Source organism: Amphiura filiformis, chromosome 12 (genome assembly GCF_039555335.1).
Source record: "Amphiura filiformis chromosome 12, Afil_fr2py, whole genome shotgun sequence".
Taxonomy (NCBI): Eukaryota; Metazoa; Echinodermata; class Ophiuroidea; order Amphilepidida; family Amphiuridae; genus Amphiura; species Amphiura filiformis.
This window is the reverse complement of record NC_092639.1, coordinates 66,116,202-66,143,909: the sequence shown is the minus strand read 5'-3', so window position 1 is coordinate 66,143,909 and position 27,708 is coordinate 66,116,202. Positions and strand designations below refer to the sequence as shown.

The following is a 27,708-nucleotide window of genomic DNA, read 5'->3' as shown; positions in this document are numbered from 1 at the left end:
AATATACAATTTTAAAGACACCGCTAAGGACTTAAGTTTTGACCTTACCATAACTGATGAGAGTTTAGCTTTGACCCTCTCCATCCGTTCCACATTGGTAGATTGCATCTCATCTGTTAATGTTCTCTTGGTAGCTATCAGTGTTGCTAGACTCTTTGCACTGGATGTTTGGTTTACTGTTGCATTAGCATCCTGGGAGGACACAAACTGCTGCCTCATGACTAGCTCTAACTGGGCAACTAAAATGACAAGTTATACAATTTATGAATGAGTGTTCATACACTCCTAGATAGTGAGAACCAATCAGAGTAAAAATAGAGGTATGCATGAATATTGTATAATTGCACAGGTGCGCACTCCGCGTAGTACACACAGTGCTTTCAGACGTGTTCTTTTTTCTTGCAAGTTGATGCAATTATACTTGCTTGCATTTTCCAACATAGTTAGTGACAATTTATTTTTGTTATAAAAATAGTAAAAAAAAAAATCACAGGATTTTTATTCTCATGTACGAAACAGGTAATGAAAAAATGCCTATCACTTGTTTCTCAAGAAATTGTACAAATTTCTGCCCCACAAATAGTAACTGTCTTAAATTCTTGTAATGGTGAATATATTATCACAAAGTGAAAGATGGATTGTTCTGTACCGGGTCGTATTTACTTGGGGTTTTCAGTTTATGAAAACTCTAAATGTCCTCTTTAGAAACATATGTAAAACTCATTTTCGACCAGGGTCGACATGTGACTCATTCCCCTTCATCATGTCACATTTGTATATTATAGCATGGAGGTCATTATTATAACAGACTGGCATACTCCCCCTCTCTGAAGTGAGTGTGGGATCCCTTAACACATGTACACCAACCTTGAGCAGTCTAACATTTAAATTATGAAGGCCATGATGGACTCCTTTTACAACACATAAAATGCTTCCATTTCTTTGGTAGAGACAGATATAATGAATATAGAGAGAGGCAGAGGGGATGAGACAGCAACATGTGGAGAGAAAGAGTCTACACACAATATGGAGAGGCAGAGAAAAAGAGATAGAGGACAGACAGTACAAAGACAGAGTGAAACAGAAGGAGACAAACAGAAGACAAAGAAACAAAGACAGACAAAGTGAAACAGGGAATGTGTGACATTTTAAGAAAGAACACAGTGAAAGTAGCAAGAAACAAATGTATATAGAACTCACCTTTGGAATCATATGTATAAATCAATACTGGTTGTCCTTCTCCTCTAGAGCAGAATGCTACCATGTGATCATAGGGATGATAGTCAACATCACACACTGGGTGCTTGTAACCAAGGTCTTGATATGTAGCTACCAGGTCACCTACATTGGGTAGGAAGAAATATGAACCCATTTCAGGAAAGTTTTCCATCGTATATGGTTTATATGGGAGTTCACAATCAGTTAATAGTGCATATCAGAAAAGAGTAACTTATTTTAGTTTCTTATGCATTCTTACAATCATGAGTTACCCTGCGTTTTGTTATTTGATGTCACATTACATTGTAAATGAAGTTACACCAACCAAAACAGTTCCACTTATGTTCACCAAAAACCTTACAAAGCAAATGTCACCAAAAACACTCCACCCACATTATGCACATACACAACTGGCATCAATCACTACACAGCTCTATGTGAATGAACATGAACGCAGTAGATAAACGTGTAATATCACATGATGTTGCGGCAACCAATCTGCACTCTTTGGTCACAGACTACTACAGACCATGTATGCACAGTCAAAGTCCCTGTGCATTGTATACTGTGAAATCTTGCATATTCATGAGGGCTGATTGTTCGATTGTGTCGTGTCTAACAATCACGCCAGCGTTGTGTGCCATCGCGTATATGCGATAGAACGCTGTTATCTCTTTCGTCCATGCTATCTACTGACTATGTGCAGGTGTATTCACCCATTGCACGGTTCCGCCATATGCGAGGAGAGCCTTGATCTGGCAGCATGCATGAATGGGAATTGAACCCTTGATTGAACCAGTCATATAACATTGTGTAAAGTTACGCAATACTTCCTTTCATGTCTATTGCCAGTTCGAGGCTCTCCTCGCATATGGCGGAACCGTGCAATATATAAACGAATATGTAAAGTGCTGATGGTGTGCACCTAGTCTTTATCTGTATCAAATCTTGTATGCCAAAAATGTTTTCACATGATTATGCAAGACAAGACGAAAGAGATTGTATGCGTACGCTGGATGTACCTACCCGTGTCTGCATTCCACACATAGGCTTGATAATCTTCACTTCCAGAGAACACAAATGACCCGCACCCTGTCATCCCACTACGGATTTGTTCCTTGAAATTCAAAGCACCTACATAACGTTGCATTATGGTATGCCTATAAATAGATAAAAACACATGTCATGATTGATTTAAACAAGGTCAAAACAATATTATATTAAATTATACACAGTAAGAGGCAGGAAATTCTAATTTAAAACAACATTCATGAGCTTTCTAGGAGTAAATCATGGCTAAGGTAAAACTGATCATTATGCATTATTGCACATTAAAACATCATTGGGTTAAAAAACACGATCAAACGCTTGTTTCATAGGCGTGGCTGATGAAAGAAATGGCTAAAGAAAATCAACAGATGAACTGTCTTAAATGTAAGTATAAGTGAAAAATTAATTTATTTTCTGTACTTTTCCCTAAAATTAATTTGAATTAAGTGTTGTAAGAACACCTATTCCAAACTCCTGTCTATCTAAATTATAGCATAGATGTATCATACATCAGTACCAACATACTTTTCACGTTAGGGCAGTCTATGCATGGGCAGCCTATGCATGGAATTCTTTGCCACCGACAGTAAGAGCTCAGATGGAAAATATGACTTTAGGCCAATTTCAGTCAAAAATTAAAGAAATTTAAACCTGTCTTTATCTACATTTTATTCATTTGCTTGCTTGATTTTTGTATAATATAATTATTGTATTTCTGTATTTTGAATCATGGTATTTATAATTATCTTGTAGTTGATGATACCATTATACTTATTTGTAATACTAGTACATATTGTAAATACATTATACTGTATGCTTTTTTGTAAATATTGTGTATCGTAATATATTTTGTTGCTATAACATGTACAATGAGGGCCTGCTTGAAAAGCAGTGTTTGTCACTGAAGCAGTATTACCCTCAATAAAGAAAGAATAAATAATAATAATAATAATCATGCAAATGTTTTGTCCATGCAATCCTACTTGCTGGGATAATTTTAAGATCTTATCATCACATTAGTAATCTTGTCATCACATTAGTTAAGGGCTGGGGTATGAACGTTTGGACAGTATTTATTTTGGGACATCAGAGCACATCAGACATATCGAATTGCATTCCGAATACGAAGAATGTCCTTCTGATATGAAATAATTTTGATTTTTTGAAATTCGCAATTTAATACACATTTTATGGCAAATCATTAAAAATTGATATTTTTGATATTTAACAGTACTCAAAGTAAACTTTACAAATCTGATGATTTATACTTAAAGTGTATGTAGGTGGGATGAAAAGCCGATGATCAATTGAAAATTTTGACCTTTCGTATTGAAGATATGGATTTTTTTTTTCCCAAAACACCAAAAAAAAAAAAAAAAAGGTCTTTTGGGAAAAAATCCATATCTTCAATATGAAAGGTCAAAATTTTCAATTGACCGTCGGCTTTTCCTCCCAGCTACATACACTTTAAAATATATCATTAGATTTATATAATTTACTTCGAGGACTGTTATATATCAAAATTTGAAAAATATTAAATTTTTATAATTTGTCATAAAATTTGTATTATATTGTGATTTTCAAAAATGAAAATTATTTGATATCAGAAAGACATGCTTCGTATTCAGAATGCAATTCGATAGGTCTGAGGTGCTCTCATGTCCCTCAAAAAATACTGTCGAAACGCAATAAACGCTCATTCTAGATCCCTTAAGAGAGCATGGTGGCAGAGCGGAACATGTTCCGACTCATTATCGGAAGGTTGCAGGTTCGAGCCGGCAATGTCATCATGCTGTGACGTTGAGTAAGGCACTTTATTTTGATTACTCCTCTCCAGGTGTATACATGTAAATAGGTACGGGCATTCTTATAGGATGGGAAGGTAACCAACTCACTGTGGAGGAGGTGTGGCGATCCCCCCACAGCAACATTTCATGGTGGAGTCTGGCCTAATCGATAATGAAAGAGAGATGGGCACTCATTCCTGTACAAAATGCAAGTTCAACTCCTTTACCTTTTAGTAAAGGCACATCCTTCCCCTACCCATGAATTCTATTATTTCTTTTTGTATTCTTACAGTCTAAGTTCCATCATGCGTAGGTGATTGTCTCTCCCGTGTATGAGTAGTCGTCTTCCGCTGGGATGGATCCTGATACAGTTTATCACTGTTCCTTCCAGTTCCTTCTCTTGGTGTACTTGTACTATCCTCCACTCCTGATTTGAACCTGGAATGATACGGTCTACATGGTATGATATAACAATTACTTAAACGAATACAATCATTTGTTTTACAATATTGACAAGACTTAGCAGTAGCATGCATAGTATCATAGACAATCAATTGACACCTGGTAAATTCTTTCGCAAATTTTCACATCTTCAGAGAAAATTTTTACTGCAGTTCAGTGGTGTAGCATGAGTCATCTGAATGAGGGACTCCAGTACTGATTGAAGAGCACTGGGACTGATTGAGAGGGCATCGGTCATTTGAGGCACATTTTCTCTTACTACTTAGTCATGCATATGATCCACTGCTAAAAACAACTTTGATTCCAAGGAGTGGGAAATACAGTGCACCAGATCACTTCCAAGCCATCAGCCTGAATGGCAAAAATTCAAGCTGTAAGTACAATTTTTGGAATTGTCACACAAAAGATAAGCAATTTCATCATATCTGTTCACCAATTTATACTATTTCTTTCCAAATGTAGGAGGTACACTCACAGATATTATATATCACAGTTTTGGTATCATCAGTTAAGCATCCTGTGACAATTTTGGCTATGTATGTAATTAGGATGAAATAACTAATACCGTACATCAGGACATTTTTTAAGGTTTTAATTTTCTTACTTTTTTCATTGGTTAATTTCAAAAATTGCTTTAATTACAAACCTGTAAACATATTTTTCAAGACCACAAGCTAGTGTGTTAGAGACAAAATAAGACATTTTACATGAATCTGAGAGAAATTAGCTTCATGTATTTGAATAGGGATTCAACTTTGACAACACTGCTGCTTCCCTTGTTTTATGCCAAATGTTTAATTTCAAAAATAGCTAATGACAATTTTAGGCTTTACCCCTTTCTTGAGAAAAATCATACACACTGGGTGCAAACAACACCCCCATCAAATCTAGGGATCTCCTTTATAGAACATATAAAACTCCTTGTGTGCCTCCTTTTTTTGTCTCAATATTTGAGAGCAAACACCGACAGGTCATGCTTCCCTCCCTTAAACCAGTGAAAACAAACAGAGGGTTGAATATATTCATGGACACATTTCCACATACCTGAAGTAGCAGCGCTACTGGAGATGTTAGTTTTCCACACAATAACAGCACCTTGACTATCAGCGGAGTACATGTTTAATCCATCTTTAGTAAAACACAACGAGTTGATGAAACCATGGTGACCAGATAGCTCTTGTAAAAGCTGAAACACATGTAAACACACAAAGAAAGTAAATAAGAGTAGGTTATACCTACTATGAACAATGTATGTATAGAGAGGGAAAAATGGTGATGCTGCCCAAAGAGTAGTGCTCTTTAATAATAACATTTCACAACCTCATGTCCAGCATAAGACTTGATGATGAAGCATTATATAACCCAGGGTCCATTTCACTAAAGTTTTAATCCTTCATAACTCAAGCAAGTGTTCGTAAAGTAACTGACATAACTTTATGAAAGGTCCCTGTAGTAAATCCCTATTACTTACAAAGGATACCGTTCGTAAGTAAGTTTAGTGAAATGTAATTTACGACTTGTCGTCAGTTAAAAATTATTTCGAGACATACGAAGTTTCGTAAAGTTTAGTGAAATGGACCCCTGAACAAGTTGATTTCTAATCAACAGGTCATATTCATATTATAAATAATCTGGGGAACTCCTTAGGTTCGATTTCTCAAAGCTTGGCTAATGGTCAGGCTAGGCTTCCTAAACCAGCAGGCTAGCACTACTAAAGTTTATCCATTTATCGACTTAACTTTCTAGGTGATGTACAATGTGGAACTGTAAGCATTGGTATATAGGACTGATAAGGTTTAGGAAGCCTGACCACTACACACGCTTCGAGAGAACTGCCCTTAGTGTCTCAAATCCTGAATGGTCAAATCTAAATCTTACATAGTATGTTGTATTGAACTAGATGTGCCAAAGAGAGAATTCCAAATGTTTTAAATCTGATCTCTCCCCAACCATGTTAAAGGCATGGTTGGTCTCTATCTTGACACAGATTATCACTCTCACATACTTGATGCTTTCAGCTCCTTGCAGGTTGCTTAATTAAGTCCTTGACAGATCCAAAGTCTGTATTGTTGTTTATGGCCACATTACAACGCACATCAATAGTCTCGACAAGAACATTAATTTCACCAACGAACCTGAACAAGAGGGTAAACTCCCCTTCCTAGACACTTGTATCCACGTTGAGGATGACGGTAGCACCAAAGTCACCATATACCGCAAACCAACGCATACCGACCAATATTTGAACTTTGACTCGAACCACCATCTGGAGCATAAAAGGTCGGTGGTCAGAACGCTGATGGATAGAGTGGATAAGTTGGTCACCACAGACGAGGACAAACAACAGGAAACAAGCCACGTTAAAACTGCACTTAAGGCAAACGGCTACAAGTCTTGGATGTTCAAAACCCCAAAACCAAAGAAAAAGAAAGATCGCAAGGAAACAACTGGACAGTATGAGCGTAAAATCAACGTCCCCTTGCCATACATCAAAGGACTTTCTGAGAAGTTATCCTACATTTTCCGTGACCACGGGGTCAACGCTTATCACAAACCGGTCAATACCATCAGATCCTTTTAGTACACCCGAAGGACAAGACCCTAACACCAACAAATGTGGTGTAATTTACAGAATCAGCTGCCCGAATGTGAGAACACTTATGTTGGCGAGACAAGTAGAAATCTTGGCACCGGTTCAAAGAACATACTAGAACCACCACCCCGAACAGCAGTCGGTGACCACAAAGCTGATCACAAACACGACATCAGCATGGACGACGTGGAAGTCATCGGCAGGGAGGATCGGTTCTGGAACAGAAAGATCAGGGAAGCCATAGAGATAAAGACACTTAAACCTACACTCAACAGGGATGCGGATCGACCTGCCGCCATCTACAATGATCTGCTGACACTTGACCACCCATCGGGTGGTCATGTGACCGGAGGATTGTAAACACTACGCTGAATGAAGACGCCGTGATGGTGTCGCAAGCTACGTCGCTGCTAACCAAGACTCTGAAAAAGGTAACTTTTTAAGCAAATTGGGCTGTTACATTTTAAATCCATATACTCCCCTATGGAAGACATAAATTTGAAATCCATACACCCCTATGGAAGACACAACCTTAATATGCAATGCAGGGGGTGTAGATTTTAAATGGAGTCACCCATTCAGGTAACCCCATTTGAAATTCACACTCCCTGTGTGGAAGATTAAGGTCATGTCTTCTATAGGGGGGTATATGGATTTCATAGCTCACTTACCTCTCCATTCTGTCTATTAGTGTTCTTACTCCACACTCTGATAACATGATCATACCCTCCCGTCACAACTAAGTGATCGGCTTGAGGATGATATCGTGCTGCGTACACAAAGGCTGGATGTGGGAATACACGGGAGGCTGAACTGTCAGGGGTTTCTATATCCCAAATTCTACAAGGACAAAAAAATGAGAAAATAAGATGCATAGAATTAGGTACAAACAGTGCTCACGGTTGTTTGATGTGGTCATTTATTAGTTTTTTAAACAAAACATCATGTACAACCCAATTTTTAGGCTTAAACAGCCTAAAGCGGTCAATATTAATGTATACAGATGTATTTGAGTCATTTTCAACTTTAATTTCCCCTTATTTACAACATTATTCACTTTTACAGCATTTTTAAAAGCTTTTTCGGATATAAAAATGTATCTATTTATGACAAGATTGGTGGCGCTATTTAGATACTGGAAATTACTCTTTCAGGCTTTTAATAATAATAATTCCATTTATTTTTTGATGAAATATGTTTACAAAATTTCTTTGTTGCTTGTTTCACCTATTCCACCTGTTTAAATGGCAGTATTGATTACCTACCCCTTGCAAATTAAAATTATGATTTATGATAAATAAGCGCCATCTATAGTTTGCATTTTCTTAATAATGAAGCCAATTCTATATACATCAAACAACCGTGTGCTCCAACAGGCAAAGTCCCTGTGCTTCGTATGTAATGACAACTCTTGCATATACATGAGGGGCAATCATTTTAATGCCTGTGTCTAACAATTTTCACACTGCGTTGCATGCCTTTACATATACAATAGGGAGTTTTTGATTTACACGGCAGATGGTTGTGCAATGGTCAAACACCGAACGTTGTCGTCGTAACCACGACGGTTATCAGACTCTTCACGTGCTGCAGAATGAGGACGACGACACATTACAAAATCGGCGACGACAACGTTTAGTGTTTTACTGTCTCAGAACCATCCATGTGGAAATCAAAAACTCCTTAATATAAATAGAGTGGGCATAGCAGTATCTTCTGTTACACTTCATGGAACACTTGGCCCTCATTAACCAATGATGGTGGACTTTGCCAGTTGGTGTACTCTCTTTTTATTATTGATAAGTTAGCAAATTGGACAAGAGAATCAAGCTGGATCGGGAGAGGATGATGTTTACACTCTTGGTTACATTTATGATATACTGCTTTAAGTTAGCTGTAGGTCTAACATCACGTCTATAAGTGATATAACTTCAGGCCAGTCAGCATCTGGATCATCACAACACCCACCACCTTGGCGAAAGTTAGTGGTTCACTAAAAATGTGTCAACAAAAACAATATAGTGTTCACTTTACGTTGATGGATAACTTTATTCAAATTAGAATTATTTCCACAAAACAGTCTCTTTCTTACCTGGCTGTACCATCACTGGATGCTGTGAGGATTTCACTATCTGTCGGTGACCAGCATATGTCGTAGAAGAGACTATAATGCCCAGGGAACTGACATTTTAATCTACCAGATGGGATCTGTTAACCAATAAATACAAATAAAAGAAAGAGTCATGGACATATAAATATTTACTAATAACTTAATGTAACAATAAAATACCTATGGGCTTCTTTCTTTTCACTTCTTTGCAATCTGAACTTCTTCGGAAACAAAATGGCCATGACACAGCATTATTATTCTAGTCCCTGTATTCGTGAGGCCGAATGTTCAATCGTGCATGTCTAACAAATCATACCAGCATCCTGTGCCTTGTGTTGCCTGTCTTCGCGTTTACGTGAAAGACCGTAAAAATATGCAGCATGTGCATACCAGTTTCGTATATCCCCAATTAGGTATGCTAACATGTACTGAGGGAGGTGATCACAAATGTGACCATCCACATCGAAACGCTCGTAAAGTCGGCCCCTGGTCAATTTTGTTTTCTTCCATGTTTAGAAAATATATATCATAGGCTTTACAATGATATATCATTTGACTTCAAATGATATCCAGAAGTGGAGTTATGGCTTGTTAAACTTTGCTCCTTCAGTAAAAAGGTACATTATTTTGGTGCTACAATATATCTCTTTTCTACATTGCTGGTATTAAATATCAAATGGTCATAATTGGCGGTCACTTCAAATCATCCCCAAGTCAACGAGGTTCAGGAATGTCCTCTCATTGTTAATTGTTGGTTAACCCACCACTTGAACAGGATTTAGCCAAAGCAAACAAAGACTAAAGCTATTTACTATAAGTATAAGCTTATTATCCTCCTCAACAATAGGATTAAAGATTGGTATATGACTGGACTGAAATGAGAAACTTGTAGGACAATTATTAGGTACATTATGAATACCAGCTTTATGCACATTTTGGACTGTAACTCGCAATTCAATTTGCGGACTTTACGAGCGGTTTGAGATGGATGGTCACAAATAGGGTTTATTATATATCTGCATTTTCTATAAACTTACATCATACACTATGACTGGATATCCATCCCTGTCCTTGCAACCACAGGCAAGGCTCCTGAAGTGAACAAAAATAAAGATTATTATTATATTGTTAAGACAAATGTGTTACAACCAAGATAAATGCTTCTGATGTCGAGCAGAATCAAAATTCAGTTTTCAATTTCATAGCATGAACCATTTTCACAGCCTTATTAGACTTACGGTTCCAGAGATATGGCCTTTTAAGTGTTGCTCAATACAATAAAATAAAAAGAAGTCGAATACTATTATTCGCTATACCTTTGAATTAGTAATCCCGCCATTCGACTCATTTTGCTTGATCATATCACAAATGTAAGCTACTAGAAAACAATTTTACAGTGATCATGGTGATTGTTATGGGTCTTTTTGAAAATCAATTATCAATCAGTTTTAATGCAGCAGATAAAAGCGATATCGCTTGTCACTTTTTGTAATTGAATGAAAAGGAAGCAATGCAACTCACCAAGTTTATGCACTTACATAATGACATATGAAAAAGTATATTTTTATGACATTCACTTGTCCATTTTTATTGCTTTCAATTAACTCATTCTTGTAAGTTGATTATTGAGATAATTCAATTGAATTTGTTTAAAAAAATAGACCCACTGAAGGATGTGATTGGCTGTGTCATATGACACTGAGATTGAAAACTTTAAACTCGGTAAAGCGATATTGATTTTACAAAAGTGAATTATCAATGGATTTGATTGATGCTTCAGAAAAACAAAGGTATTAAAGTATAAAGTATGCACAGGGCTTCAGAGATGGAGGATTAGCTGGAAACGATAAGCACTTATCCTCTTGTTTCTTGTTCAAAAATCACTGAGGACAACCATAATGAGCTATGTACTTGTCCAATGGACAACCAGATATTTTACGTCCAAAATTATGATTAATAATTTTTTTAAACTGGACTTGGTTATGTTTAAATGTCTTCTGCATCATCATGACAGATAATCATCTCACCACTAGCACACTGTATGCTGTGATGTCCGCTTGTTCAGCATATTCAGTTAATTTTTTGATTAACTATTTCACTGAGTTAACCTTTTTGGAAGCTAGTACACGTTTTCCACAGCTAAAAACATCAAACAAATTTCATATATTGCACTACAAATTTCAAACATTATTGGGACGACTGAAATATTTTAAGGACAAGCAGAATCTTTTGTTAGATTTTCCTCAGGACAACCTCCATTTTTTCCTATTTCGGACACTATGGGCTATTCAAGTTGAAATCCACGCTACCTGTGTGGAAGACTTTGGAAATATCTTCCACAGGGGGAGTATGTTTTTCAAATGCAATTGGTTAGAGTTAATCATTTTGAAACCCATACTCTCCCTGTATAATGGCTTTTACATTATCTTCTACAACTGGAGTGAGTATTTCAAATGGAAGTTACCTAATTGTCTCTTCTATTCAAAACTTGTTCTCCCTCTGTGAAAGACTTTAGCTAAATCTGACACAGGGGTAGTATGGATTTTAACTGGAATAGCCCTATAGTTGACCAAACAGCTGCCTTACCTTCCATTGTGAGAGAATTTCAGCACATAGCAACCCTTTTTATCCCCAGCTAGTTGATGGAGTTGTTTATTTGGTATTCTACACATCTGTCCAGGTAAACGGGACCAGTTGGTTGGTGCAGCTTTCTTCTCCCTAACAAGGAAACCAACAGTTTTAAAAACATTAATAGCATGAATGAAAATAGCATTATAATGCAAAAGTTTGTTCGTACGCTAAAATAAAGCATTATTTTAAGTTAGACAAGCACTTTTACAAACTGAGCTTTCAAAGAAGCGTGACAATAAAATGTAACAAATGAACTGTGATCTTAAGGGTAGACTAGGTATTGTTGCTCAAAGCAGCCAAATATATCATATATTGATTTTTATTATCTAAATTAATATATTATTGAAAAATAACACTTTGATGTTTTGCAAATGTTTATTCTACAAATCATATACTTTGAAAACTTGCTTGATTTATTGTTGTTAATGAGTTATGTACACTTTACAAAAGTGTTGTTGTTTCAGCTCTCTTTAGAACATAACTCAAGAACCACAGGACCTACAAAAGTATATCTGTGATATTTGAATTCTTCTACACACTATGAAATGATCAATACAGTTTTTGCCAAAGCTCACTACCATTCACAAGATGCTGCGAACTACCAATTGCAACAGTTTAAAATAGTTGCTAACCTTAAATCAGGTTCTTAGTATTCTTACCTTCTGTCTGTCCTTCCCCAATTAATGGTGCTATGAAGCTCCTTGTATGTCATTTTACCTTGTTCCTATAGAAAAATGATAATAAGAAAATATGAGATGAAACACAGGAAATATCAGGACACTCACACAAACAAAGAGTGATATGTTTACCGTTTACCCAATATTATCATTATTTCCAGGTCATGCTCCCTCCGACCTGCTTTAAATAAATAAATAAAATAAATGTAGATATTTTTATAGCGCTTTATACCATAAACAGCCTCAAAGCGCTTTACATTTATTCCGCTGTCATTCTGCAGCCTACAAATGGAACAGGGTTCATCAGTACAACGACTGTGACTACCCCTAACAGCTTCCCATTGCACCTCACGAGGGCCGATCGCCGTTGACACTGTGCAGTCTTGTTCATGTTCACCGAACCAGAAATTACCCATCATGCAACCGGCTAGTTTGCCGAATAGTCGCATCATTTAGTTCCTCGTGGTGACGCCATCCCGCTTGGGATTGATACAAAATACAGGTTGTTCTGTCTAGGTATGAGACTACCAGGCCAGTTTGTGTTTCTAAATTTTATTTTACAGTCATATAAATTAATTGCAAAAACCCGAGTTAAATCGACCTAAAAATAAGCGAGATACGATGTTTTATATATGGCATATTTTTTACACAAAAAATGGAAATTTTGACTGTTTTCAAACAAGAAATTTAGATTTATACCAATAATAATCCAAACTTTTTATTTCAATACCATAAACACTGACTGTCGTGCTCATTAAAACTAGAAACACATTTGGTCGGAAATGAAATGAAAGTAGTGAATTTCAACGATATTTGTGGGCCGTATTATGCACTGAATTTTGACATTAAAACATTAAAAACATGTCTGCTTGTTCGTTGCTTGCGTGATTCTTAAGGAAGGAATGTGTATGTTTTATATAGTAAAAGAAGCAAAAATTATATTCCATGATTTGATGCTTTTTTAAGTGAAAAAAATTAATATAATATATAAATCATGCAAGAAATGATCACGCTAATGTCTTGATATTAAAATGCCACGATGCATGTGCGCCTATGCACTGTAGATATAGCGAGGAGATGCTGTATCGATTTTTAATAAAGTTCATTGTTAAACAAATAACGGATGACCGGGTTAACAATAGATGGGTCAGAATTGGGGAATAATCAATAACTAACGGTGCAGTTGTTGATGGTTCATAGTGAAAAATTATTCAATTACTTGTAGGCCTATAGAGGGCAGTGCGAACAAGATTCCCAGATCGGTCGTCGTGACCTGGGTGGGGTGAGGCAAGCGAGGCAAAGCGCCTTGCCCAAGGGCGCAATACTGTGGTGGGACGGGGACTCGAACCCACGCATGTCAAGCAACCTCTCAGATTATGAGTCCAAGGCTGTAACCACTGAGCCGCTGTGTCCTCAAATATACACTTCAAAGTTCATGCCGCAGAAATTTCCTGTAACAAGTCTTACCTCTTGGTTAGCAAACTGTGATCTGAAGGATGGCTCCACATTTTGTGGTGGGTTAACTGGTTTGATTGTTACATACATAGTAGAGATGGGTATGCTTGTCTAGGGGTCTTACCTCTTGATTAGCAAACTGTGATCTGAAGGATGGCTCCACATTTTGTGGTGGGTTAACTGGTTTGATTGTTACATACATAGTAGAGATGGGTATGCTTGTCTAGGGGTCTTACCTCTTGATTAGCAAACTGTGATCTGAAGGAGGGCTCCACATTTTGTGGTGGGTTAACTGGTTTGATTGTTACATACATAGTAGAGATGGGTATGCTTGTCTAGGGTCTTACCTCTTGATTAGCAAACTGTGATCTGAAGGAGGGCTCCACATTTTGTGGTGGGTTAACTGGTTTGATTGTTACATACATAGTAGAGATGGGTATGCTTGTCTAGGGGTCTTACCTCTTGATTAGCAAACTGTGATCTGAAGGAGGGCTCCACATTTTGTGGTGGGTTAACTGGTTTGATTGTTACATACATAGTAGATGGATATGCTTGTCTTGGGTGAGACAACCACCACTGGAATACCTGCAAAATAATGGGTACAGAATATTGTTAATGTTAAAATAAATGTTTTTTATCTTTGGCCTTCTGCCACCTTACTTAGCACCACGCTGGTAAATAAAAGTCCCCAAGTGTAAGCATGCAGAAACTATACTGTTTGAAAGTAAGACCAGGTTGATCACACAGCAGGTTACCCTTAATTTTGAATGATTGTATTACAATTGCATAATTGGTGGCATGTACCTACCGCCAAATTGTTAGCATAGCATTATCACTTAACATTTAAAACGAGGATTCTCAACTGACGGAAAAAAATTAATTAAAAATCTGGAAAAGAGGTAGATTGGCCGGTGTGCAGGCAGATCAGGGAATTTTAACTTCAGTCAGTAATTGCCAGTGCTCATGGTGTCATTTTTGTTTATTCTTTTCCATTGATCATTAACCATAATTGTTACTTTTCCACTGTTGCATACTTGTGAAATTATTGTATGTAAATCACGCTCAAAAGAGAAGAAACATGTGCGATTCTGGCCTTAAATATATGTCACACCACAGAGTGAAGGATAATCTAAGTCTATATTGTGTCATACAGAGAGAGGAGAGAGAGAGTGATATTATTTAAAGGATTTTGAGACTATTCTTTTTTTTCCTGTGAACCGGGAAACCACCCATGCAGAAACAGATCATTGATAACATCATCCAAACAACACAGCCATAAAGGAAGATTGAGCAGATAAGTATAATAGTATATTTGATCAGAACAATTCATCATTATGATCATAAACCAGCTCAAGTACCTCCCTTGTGTAAATGTCATTTGCTGGTGGTATAATAATACACAGAGGAGACAAGACTATTGCAGGAATAATAATTTCAGCTTCTACCAAAACAATGAGCATGAAGGAAACATACAAGTCTGCTATACCATATATGCTGTAACATTATACAGTTTCGAGCAGAGATTTAATTAAATAGTGAGTTTTTTTGCAGGAATCAATAGCCACAAACAAATATCATTCCATAACCAGAATTTTCCATTTTCCCACTCAACGATAAGTGTAGGATTTTGAATATATATTATGAAATATGTGACTTACTTTATGACACCTATTGCCAAAAACAACAAGATAACATAAAATCTATTTCAATGCTATTAAAAGTTATAACAAAAGGTTAAGTTACCAACGTTGTGACCATTTTTCAACATGCAATGGAAATAGAGACTTGCGATATCAGGTCAAATATATATGTACATTATGTTAATAATTTAGCATATCTAAGAATTTGACTAATACATATTTGAAGTCTTCAACTAATATTATTATAGTAAGCAAATACATTCAATTTATTTTGGACTTATTTGGATTAGCTTTGCATGCAAACACAGAACAAATTATTTTAACTTGAATTTCTTTACTATTTAACGAAAATGTGGTTGATGTACGGCAGTGTGAGTGCCCTCCATACAATGGGGTATAAATTCACACTACCCCTGTGAAGATTTGGGAAACATCTTCCAAAGGGGAGTATGGATTTCAAATGGAATGAGCACATTAGGCAGCTCCATTTGAAACTCATCCACATTCTGTGGAAAATTCAGGTTGAATCTTTCTCAGAGGGTGTGTGAAATAGAGCTACCTAATGTGTTCATTCCTTTTAAAATTCACGATTCCCCTGCAGAAGATACTTCCCAAATCTTCCACAGGGGCTGTATGGATTTTAAATAGAATAGCCCAATTTAAATCAATTAGTTTTTATCCAAAGATTCTAGACTCAGAATGGCTATGATTCATCTGTCATACTGTCACACGGTGGACAAATAATTTGCTCCAGCATTCATTGGAAACGGCCTGAAACTTAAGCTTGAGCATATCAGAGGTTGTGCAATTAGGGCATGTTAATACCACAATGCAATACATGCAGAACAAAACAAGAACACATCATGGTTAGATAAAGCAACACAGCACTTTACCAGAGGTACTTTACTTTACCCTCCATGTGTAACACACAAACATGACACAGTTTGGACACGTTGAGTCTATTATCTCAGGAATACTTACATCTAGTTGATTTGGTTTTGCCTTGAATGCAAATGGTGGGTAAAATAACTGCAGCCTGACTTTCTTCTCTGTGTTAAGAGCACCATTAGAACCAGTCACCTGAAAGAGAATACAAAAGCAGAGTGACTACAAGGTACTTAGTACTCAAGGATTGTTGTAATCAAGTCACATTGCCAAACAAGATCCAAGAATAAACCTTTCACCACTAAAATGTCAGTAACATCACCCTCTGTTGACAGAATAAAACAATACAAAAGAGCTCAGTGAATCGGCTGAAGCACGTCATGTGTTAATAAGATCCATATCAAGGAAGGCTGGCATATTGCCTATGGGGGTTGACAATATGGTGCATGAGCAAACTCAAATATAGCCCAAATAGGGCAAGCGTGCACAAAAGAGAGTATGCGCATAAGCACTGACAAGTTGGCCAAAAGAATAAAAGAAAACTTTCTTATCAAATCGCTCAAATTACTTTAATGCTTATCGCTAGAGGAGCGGGACAAATATGATTTAGATTATTGTATTTGAGTCTTTATAGTTTACTATTATGCTTCCATGCCATTGGTTTCCTTGATTCCTTGGTTAAAAAATTTGTGATTTATAGCACAGGCACAACGCCTAGACATTGATCCACAAGCCTCAGCACACTTCACAGGTTGTCGCTGACCACTACGGCCTCACATCATTCCATAAACCATTTAACAACAAATGCTGGATAGATACCCAGAGGTCCCAAGTTCAAATCCTGGTCAAGGATGAAATTGTGGCTTCCTAGTAAGAAGACATATTTCTACAATACACAACATTGGGGCCAAGAAATCAAATCACAAATTACAATCAAAATGATTTTATTTTTGACATTTCTTTCTAAATCTTACCCTAAGAAATGCCCATGCTATCCGATGCCAACCTCCTTGTCGCTCAGCTTTGATCGCCTTTGTGTTCGCATGGGACATGCTTACAAAATCTAATAACTGAAAAAAAAATCATTATAAATGTTATTTATAAATATTTCTTTAGTTTCCCTGTCTATCATCAAATGTAGGCAAAGCACATTGCTCTCTACTAACACAATACAGTCAGAGAGAGAAATGGTTCAGGGTTTAGGAGCCCCTGTTCACCAACTATTGTTTCACCAAGGTTCGTCAGTGGTCTGCCAATTTGGTGTTGTTGATGGCATAAACACAGAAGTGGGGTTTTAATTGGCTAATTGAATCATGTCACCATCACATTGGCATTTCATTCGCTGGTCAAGCTACGTAGCATCACATGGACCTAGTTCTTTTACATGATACACTGAAATAGCAGACAGACACCGCTGAAGTAGTTTGCTGAATACTATAGTTGGTTGACTTCCAAATCTCTATTTCATCTCAAGAGTTTATCCCACCCATATATGCAGACATGTTGCAGAGGCTTAACGCGGCTGTGTACTCTAGCCATTGTTTCTTTCTCAAAATTGAGTTTTTATGATATGTTTGTACCTTGTTATGTTTTTTATAAATACAAGGAATGAAAATCCAGATTTGTAAACTCCAACTGCAATATTTTAAGGATTTTATTTCACTATTCCACTCGTGTTTGAAATTGAAAAGGAAAGAAAATCTTTGTTGTACCAGCAAGGTACACGCGCGCAACAACTCATCGCGTTAAGTGTCGCGCAATTTGTTAACGCACAAATCTGCGCCGAAGCATACTGCTGACGCTTATCTGCATCTTGCGGCGCATCTTATGGAAACACCACGGAAGCACTGATTTCACAAAACCTAGTGGTCAAATGGCTCCGTGTTAGTGGATAAAATGTGGGTTGTTTCAGGTTCTTTCCCCCGATTTGAATATCAAGTTATGAATGGATTTCGCTCAAACTTCTCAAGGGGCTGTGGATTTACCCGATGTTCACGTAATATAAGTTTCAAAAACGAAACTGTCGCATTCTCCTGTGAGATTCGATGAAAGTGCAAAATGTGACCACTTTAAACTTCAACGGCCATTATTTCAATGTTCATTTTCTCGGTAAAATGACGATTTAGGTACTACGATAACTCAATAAATACAGCATCTATAGGTAAGCAAATGTGATCATCGTAAAAAGCATGATCAACTCAAGAAACGGTTTTCTCATTTTTTTATATTTTGGTCTATTTCCGATTTTGGGCATCATTTTGTGCAAATAGGCGTTTTTGAATTTTAAAAAGTTCATTTTGATGCCTTATATGGTCAATATCTCAAAAAATAAGGCCAATATCAAAAAATAAAAAACCGTTTTTGGAATGGAGCCTCAAGATTGAGCTAAAAACAAAATAAAATATTTTGGAAAGAGTGTTTTTTTGTTATGATGTACCTAACAAATATTGCCAAAAACTCACTTTTTGTGATTTTCTTCAAAATTGTTGTTTTACCCCAAATCTGTATTTATATTAAGATTTATTGATGTCTTGCCTTCATAAAAATGTATACTTTTATATGTTTTATGCTGAATAATTACAAAGTTATTGCACTTTTACTACATGCATGTCTGAGAGTACACAGCCACCTTAAAGGCATTCCTACAATGCACTATGATTGGGAAATTTGATCAATAAAACCTAATCTTAAAGGCAAAGTCCCCATTGCCACACACACAAAATGGTAATTTTAAAACTGCAGCCAACAAGCTAATAGTTGAGACTCATGACTGATATTTGATTTTCTTACAGGAAACATTCATACTGTCCCACTGCATTAATTTTATTCATAAGTCTCGATGTTTTGAATGTTGAATAATAGGATGAAAACACCAGATATTTGCACACAATCCCAATGCAAGGTATGATCAACTGTACCACATGTTTACAAAAGCCAGACATACAAGGTCAGAAACCCCATTGGGTTGTGGGAATGTCTTTAAACATCCTCTAGACATGTTGTAAAGCACACATACAATGACAAATGTATATACATGCAGGAAAATTTCACAAATAGCAAAATGTTCATGTTTGCAACTGTTTCTTTCTTCTACAGGCCTCTCAGGAAGCTTTTTACTTCCATATCACCAAAGTATCTCACAGTCAGTTTCAAAAAGAGTAGGGGGTTAACCCATGTTCCCAACCCGTCCCTGTGTTCATATGGACTCCAATGGGAGTAAGCTTCAATCGAGGCTTTCTTTGAGTTATCCAGGGTTGTCAAAACCTGAACAAATCAAAGATCCACAAGATGATGAAAAGCTGACGGCCTCTATTCAGATGCAGCACATTATATATTTGGCTCAATTTCTATGGTTCATACACATTTAAACTTGAAATCTAGCTTTAAATCAGATAAACTTACTTCAAAGAACATAATAATCTGTGGGTAGGATTCTTGTTTCCTGGTCAAGTAGAGGTAGCTTTCATTATATAACAACTGCTCTTCCCAGCTTGGTATCATGGATCTGTCAAAATGATTCATACTTTCTTGTTACATAATGTTTATTACATAAGAAAACTTGAGCTTCCAGAGATCGAGTCCGATGACCCTGATGAGGTTAACATACCACAAACCACATTACTCGGTATCTGCTTGTGATCTAGGTGTTATTTTTGACATCATTGTCACTTAATTCTCATATTTCTAGCTATATAGTATTGTGCGTTCTGCTTCATTTCATATCAGAAACATAGGTAAAATCAAACATTATTTAAATCTTCATGCCACTGAACAAGTTGTGAACAGTTTTATAATTTCCCGGCTAGACATGGGAAACTCACTTTTGTTTGGTCTTCCCAGGCCCGTACGAAGGATTTCATTTGGGGGTGCTGATTTTGAAAAAAATGGACTTTTTTTCCAAGGGAGGGGGGCAATTTTGTGAAAAGTGGACTTTCTTCCTAAAATTTGGACCATTTTTGTCCAAAAAAGCGTAAAAAAAACCATATTTTTTTGCTCGTTACGTTCGCAAATTCTGTAATTTTTGGATTTTTTGTATACTTTTTCAAATTTGGGGGGTGGGGGTGCGGCCTTTTCTTGTCTGGGCCTGGGTCTTCCTCAAGATCAGAATGCTCGTCCCCAGCCCATCCATAATGCTTCCATGTGCTTGCTTTCTTTGACTAAAAAATTCATCTCACATCATTCCCGCCTTACGTGAGTTACATTGGCTGGCGGTAGGATATAGAATAGTGTACAAACTGATGCTTATTGTTTTTAAATCAATGAATGACCTGGCACCAGGGAACATTGATGTTCTCAATTTATATAACCCCCTCTTAAGGGTTGCCAGTCTGATGAAACCACTAGTGTAGTGGTGAAACATCACTAAAAATGTGAGTCTAACACCTTCATTGTTCTTTGGAATTGTACAAAACGAACATGTTCTTGATGTTTTGTATTTCTGCAGTGAAAAAAATGTTGCATCAAATTTGCTGCTGCATTTGCCACAATGGAAAAATTACAAAATGAGCTAGTCCAGTTGAAATTCATATACCCCCTATGGAAGACATGACCTTAATCTCCCACACAGGGAGTGTAGATTTCAAATGGAGTCACACATTCAGGTAACCCTATTTGAAATTCACACTCCCTGTGAGGAAGATTTACATGTAGGTCATGTCTTCCACAGGAGGTGTATGGATTTCAACTGGAATAACTCACAACTGCATTGTCACTATGACAAAATGCACACAACATGTACACTAGACTTACTTTCTCTTCTTGAAATCAAATGGTTGTGTTAGTACTGGCATAATGTAGTCCACTTTATCATTCTTGATTTCATAGTAAGAAGTAACTGCTCTGTCACTGTAAAACCAATGCAAATATGAAATACTGTTAAATAGGGCTGGAGGGATGTAGTAGTCAAGATGGTCATGGATGGTTGAAATAATTGTTCATACAATTAAGCCTCCTCCTGTTCATTTACTGGGGAAATAAACTTTTTTTTTTTAATTTCCCACCATTGTTTTTACATGATTTATTTGCAAAAGCAAAATTGCTCACCAAGTTCCACCATTTGCCAAGAAGGAGTTCCTTGACTGCCATGTTTTCCAGTCCGTCCTGTTAGGTACCATCTATGCTTACTTTGGTTCTATAGTGCTATCCGTCTGCCCTTACCTAGCTATTGGGGCACAGAATAAGCTATAGGACCAAGCTAAACATCATGAACATGGTTCTTGCAAATGTGGCCCTTTATGCTGGAAGAAAGTGTGTTGCTGATCTATATCTGGGCTTGTTGGTTTATTCTTTGAGTTTCAGATCTTCTCATTCTTTAATCAAAATCAGTATCTTTCCCACAATTCAATACCTTTTCAAATGCCTTGTTTATAAAACTACTACCACTCGGGTATAAGCCCACCACCCCAGATGGCAGATTTCATTTCCAAAATGGGGGTGGGCTTATAACTGGGGAGGGGCTAGTGCTTAAATATAAAAATAAGAAAAATTACCCCCATTTATATATGCCCAATGTACCAGTAATTTCTATCTTCTATGTCAATTTCTTAAAATTATAAGTGTGGAATGCTAATAATCAACTGATATTTTTTATATTTGTTCTTAAATATGAGAGCAAAGCATTGATTTGATTTAAGAACTTGGCCAAAATTTAGTACTGGGCTTATATCTGAGTGTACCCTTGTTCCCAGAATGTTTTGAAAAATAGGGGGTGGGCTTATAGCCGAAGGTGGACTTATACTATGCTAAGGTGTTCGACTATGGTGCGAGACGTTAAGGCGTTCGACTATGGTGCGAGAGGTTGCGGGTTCAAACCCTAGCGGTGCCTAGTATGCTCTCGTGGAAAATTGAGTTAGCTTGAAATTCCCCTGGACAAGAAACTTACTGCTAATTGTCTCGTTGTAAACTCGGGAAGCTGATCCTGGTTGCTATGGTTATTTGTGGAATATCTAGGGTGTGCGCTCTTGTAGCAGCATAGTCCCTGATTTGTAATGGTTTATGGAATGATGTGGGGCCGTAGTGGTCAGCGACAACCTGTAAAGTGTGCTGAGGCTTGTGGATCAACGTCTAGGCGTTGTGCCAGTGCGTAGCGCACTATAAATCACTGCGCGCACTTTTTTTAAATATCCGGGTGGTTACGGTATATTAATTTTGTACCATAGTTGCTCACCTCACAGATTTCTTCACATACGTCCCTGTTTCCGCATCAATAAGATGAACCCTGACAAGAGGATGAGCAATAAACAGATCACTCTTAAGACGGTCAGTACGGTGAATTGTTATCCCTAGTAACCGTCCATCATCCTCTGGAGGAGGGGGTGGTTCCTTGTCTTCTTCCTCTTCCTCACCTTCTATCTCTGCCTCACCACCATCTGTTGCATCTTTGGTTTCTGTTGCATCAAAATCGATTTGGAGAAAAAAAAAAAAAAAAAAAGATTGAGTTTTTGATTCATACCCATTTTATTTTCAATCCCCAGTTTATAAAATTTTCTTCATTGCAGATGAAATCTTCTTCATTGTATTTAAGGGGCATGGTGACACAGCGCTACAGGCTCTACCGGAGGGTTGCGAGTTCGAGCTCCGGTGGTGCCATCGTGTTGTGCACTTGAGCAAGGTGCTTTACCTCACTTGCCTCTCTCTACCCAGGGGTGAAATGGGGAGCTGTTAACAATATTGTCCATTGAGCACCGCTCAACAATATTGTTCATTGAGCACCGCTCAAAGGTATGAGCATGCCCTGGCATTGTATGGCAGCTGACATATTCTAATGACAGCGGAATAAATGTAAAGTGCTTTGATACATGTGAAAGGCGCTGTATAAATGTCAACATTTATTTAGATGGTCACAAAGTGACTCAAAGTTACCCGGCTTACCTCCAGACTTGATAAAGTTTTAGCTTGGTTCAAATATCTAGATAGCCATCTATTCTAATTAAGTAACAAAATATTTGTTCACACTTTCATACTTAATAGTGCTGTCAATTAAACTTGGGCACATCAATAGGGACTGTCACAAATGTTTGTAACACCAAAGTGTTGTGGCAATAGAGCATACTAAAATTTCCATGTGTAAACCTTTCAAACGCTCATACTTAAAGACGCATACCGTACTACTGTTTGGATTTGTGCCTGTGCTGAAAAAAACCAGGAGACCTGTGCACCTTTTTTGGATGTCCAAGTGTGACTACTACAGACTAAACACAAACAGCATCACCCGATTGATGTCCGATCGTTCCATGAAGTGTGACAGACGAAACTGCTTTGCATACCACATATTTTTATGCAATGATCTATCCCGTATACAAGAAGGCGTGTAATGCTGGTATGATTGTTAGACACACACGAACGAACAATCGGCCCTCATTAATATGCGAGAACTCACAGCATACAAAGCATGGGGACTTTGACTGTTGATGGATAGTCTGTAATAGTCTGTGGTGCCAATCCAATAGCAGATTACTATACCATTACAGACTACTGCAGACTAGTAGACTAGTGTAGCAGACTACCGCAGTCCAGACTCCATATATCTTCCATGAAAGCTACACAAATACTCTTGCATCTCACCTTTTCTCTTTTTCTTCTTCTTTCCCTTAGGTTTTATTGCACTTTGTGTTTCCATTTCTTCATCCATCCTCTCCTCCTCCACCTCTTCCTTTAGGTCCTCCTGCATCTCCTCCATCTCCATCTCTTCTTGTGTGGGTTTTCTCTTCTTTTTCTTCTTCTTTGGTTTCATGACAGTATCATCTAATTCTGATATTGTCATTGTTGTACTGTGAATAGTTAAGAATACATATTCCTGTAAAAGTCAATATTTTCGCGAGAAGATATTTTCGCGATTTTGAAGATTTTGTCAATTGCTCGAGAATTAAATATCGCGGTTTTTGATATTGATACAATAGAAACCTAATGCAAAAGGTTATTTTCGCAAGTTTTTATTTTCGCGATTTTATGTCCACTCGCGGAATTCGCGAAAATAAAAACCTCGCGAAAATTTATACTTTTACAGTATACATATTATAAGCTCCAAATATTACAGAGGGGAGGCCTTGAGAGTGTTGGTTGAGAGCGCTCCAGTGTGAAGGAATGTGTGGTCTCTTTCTTGATGTACATAGCTTTCTGTACAGATAGCATCTATACTTTGATCAGCTCGTAAAACAGGCGAGAATTATTTGAGTAAATTTGCAAAAAGATTGCGTCAGTCATGCAATATGCAGTTCCTATACATGTAGGTGCTGCGCCCAGATGTGTTTTGTCCACGATTTTATGAGGCCCACCTATAACAAGCTGATCAGAGTTTAGAAAGAGAACATCTAGAAAGAGGCAAACCCCACACTACACAGGGACAGGGTATGTGAATTTCCACACTCCCATGGTTCTCTACTATACTTTGTCTGGCTTAAAATTGGCAAAACAAATGACTCATAACACTGTGTATTGATATAGAATGGCATGTATACAGTTAGGCAAAGCACCTATACTATATGATTAAAGAGTTAAACTTCAACACTACACTATTTTTCGCTCACCTGGAGCGTTTTCACTAGTTCGACTAGCGTCTTCAGCAGATGGTGATGCTGTGATGATATCTTGTCTACGATCGGGATAACCTTCACTGATGATTTTATATCATTTTATCTACCACTACGTATGAATATCCACTCGTATAACCTACACTATAGTTGAGCATTGTGTAATACATGACTGGCGCGTGCTTATGTGAATCTACACAAACGTAAGTTGGGACTTTATTGGCAAGCTCAGAAGCAAAAAAGAGTCATTTTCGCCAATAGAGGCCGTCAGCCTTTCGCCATCTTGTGGGTATTAATGATCTGCTTGTTCATGCGTGCCACGCAGCTGTTATCACGCATCAACACGGTGATTTTGCTGTTCACGCATGGAGATCGAACGACCATCGCAGCGTGTACCCACAAGATGGCGGCATATGACGTCACGCTGACGGCCTCTATTATAAGCCAAACATAGAAGTATCAAGTTTTTACAAGATCACTAAGTCAGCACTACTGAAGATGCATGGAGAAGGATTTTCTGATGTTTTAAATTACTTGTTTATGATACTTACTCTCCATCCATCTTCTTTATCTTCTTCTTCTTCCCTTTCTTCGGACGTTCCTCATCCTCAGGTGGTATATCAACAACCCCAGCCTCATCCTGCAGATAGCCCTGGTTTTCTACACCCTTTTTGGGAGGAAGCTTCCGTCGTCGTTCGTTGGTGGTGTTCTTATCAAAACGTGGGCTGTCGCTACCATCGTATGTGTTGTTGAGGATGGCTGCGTCATCTGTGTCTTTTCGTAAATCGGCACCTTCTTTTAATGTTTGCAACTAAAAGATGAAAAATAAAGAATAAATGTTGATAATTCACTCATAAAAGTCTACACATGAATAGACTACCGTATACCACCAAATTAGCACTGGTCTCCTAATTTCATACGCTCCCCTCAAGAATTTTTTCAAGCAAATATCTAAAAGCACCTGTACACTAGTGACAACTAAATTCCATCAAGCGTCTATAAAAAGTACCACCTGAACCTCGGGCTCATATTATGATGATTTTTATTTCTGATACACAGTACTTGTTTTTAAACATGAAATTCCCATCTTTAACTTTAATTTCATAATTTTAATAAGCATGCCCCTGGAAATTGCCGACTTAAGTGTCCGAGCGCTAGTTAGCTCAAATATACAAACGTGTTTTGTACAAACAAACTCTTGATTGCCCCCTTAACTCAAAAAATAAAATGAATGTGGTAATTTAATATGCGCTTCTCCTAAGTATCAACACACTTCAACAATTATTCCGCTGCCACAAGGATATGTCAGAATCATTTCTGCTTCACCAAGTCCGCAACTGATGCGCAGGTACTCTCAGCTGACATATATTGTGATTATTCCCAGCAGCTACCATTTTACACCTGTGTGGAGTGAAGCAATTGGGAATTAATCTGTCTTGCTCAAAGACGTAACACACTGGCCATGGTGGGGCTTCAACCTGCAACCTTTTGATTATGAAGTTCGCGCCCTAACCAATAGGCCACCATGCTTCCCACAAACCGTGCTTTCCACAAAGACTTACCACTGATTCAGCTGTCTGTGCTCTTTTCTTCTTCTTTTTCTTCTTTCCACCTTTACCAGTATCCCTGTTATTAAATATGAAATATTATAAATATGAAAGAAGGTAGAAATTATTAGACTGGCATTCCTATCAGAGCCGTGACACTGTTTTCAATCCCTGTATAAAATTCACTTCACAGCAGTTTGATTGACAGTTGCTAGGGAGTTTGGTACCAAAGTAATGATCAGCCTAAGATTTACGTACATGTGTACGACAACGTTGTGCATACAACTTCAATAGTGAAATTTAGAAAAAAAATTTTACACACATTTTAAGCTGTAAATCACGAATGATAAAGGCTTTGGAACTGTTTTTTCTTCTCTTTTTTCTTTGTTTTTTGCAAAAAAAAAATTTAAAAAAGTCTAGGGTCGGGCCTTTTTTTAGGGTCTGTCGGGTAACGCCAATTAAACAATTTTTTAGGCCTTATTTATTAGCCCATACTCACTCTGCTGCCCCTTGTTGTAATGTCATCAGCAACTCATCAAACTTGGCTTTGGTTTTCTCATGCATAGCATCATGCTCTTCATGGGGTGCTGAAACAAAGTTAACAAAATATGTACAGTAAAGAGATCCAAAAAGAGATCCAATTCTTAAATTCTTACTGCATCATCAATGAGAAATTGTGGCATATTTTCCTGTATCACTAAGTAGATGAACATGTTATCAGAGACAGCTATACAGTGCTCGATACCAATAAATGGTAGAGCTACGAGGGTCATTCAAAAAGTTTTATCTCCACTTTTATAACTTTGCTTTTGTAAATTATGGTAGCTTCTTCAAACTTGGCACAATTATACATGGAATGTCACCAACACTTGGTTGCAAATTTATATTGATTCCTTTTCCAGATTTTTGAAGGTGACCTGAGAACTAAAATAAGATTTGATATACCGGAAACAGTAAAATGTTGTTAAACATCTAAATGAAAATATGTGTGTACATCCTTCTTACGAGATAGGGTGATTATTAGTGTAATGATTATGCTAGCTCCGAGGGGTACTCAGTACAAATGACCATACGGGACGTGCATAAATATGGGTAGCATTTTCAGCCTTCTGGTATTGCAATGAC

The 27,708-nt window shown here is 37.4% G+C and overlaps 1 protein-coding gene across 1 annotated transcript in view; it reads right to left on the bottom strand.

Annotated features, from left to right (window-relative positions):
- Positions 1–27,708, bottom strand: part of LOC140166590 (jouberin-like) — a 54,229-nt gene that overhangs the window by 17,049 nt on the left and 9,472 nt on the right. Inside the window, exons 3-22 of the mRNA XM_072190085.1 lie at positions 27,083–27,170; positions 26,599–26,662; positions 25,588–25,847; positions 24,072–24,277; positions 22,675–22,894; positions 21,258–21,353; positions 19,911–20,013; positions 17,483–17,578; positions 16,605–16,703; positions 14,443–14,568; positions 12,511–12,575; positions 11,807–11,938; positions 10,258–10,312; positions 9,203–9,318; positions 7,782–7,950; positions 5,562–5,703; positions 4,346–4,493; positions 2,245–2,378; positions 1,201–1,341; positions 49–239 (exon numbers count right to left, since the gene is read on the bottom strand). Coding sequence (XP_072046186.1) covers positions 49–239; positions 1,201–1,341; positions 2,245–2,378; positions 4,346–4,493; positions 5,562–5,703; positions 7,782–7,950; positions 9,203–9,318; positions 10,258–10,312; positions 11,807–11,938; positions 12,511–12,575; positions 14,443–14,568; positions 16,605–16,703; positions 17,483–17,578; positions 19,911–20,013; positions 21,258–21,353; positions 22,675–22,894; positions 24,072–24,277; positions 25,588–25,847; positions 26,599–26,662; positions 27,083–27,170 — 2,651 coding nt within the window. The remainder of the gene's footprint in view (positions 1–48; positions 240–1,200; positions 1,342–2,244; positions 2,379–4,345; positions 4,494–5,561; positions 5,704–7,781; positions 7,951–9,202; positions 9,319–10,257; positions 10,313–11,806; positions 11,939–12,510; positions 12,576–14,442; positions 14,569–16,604; positions 16,704–17,482; positions 17,579–19,910; positions 20,014–21,257; positions 21,354–22,674; positions 22,895–24,071; positions 24,278–25,587; positions 25,848–26,598; positions 26,663–27,082; positions 27,171–27,708) is intronic.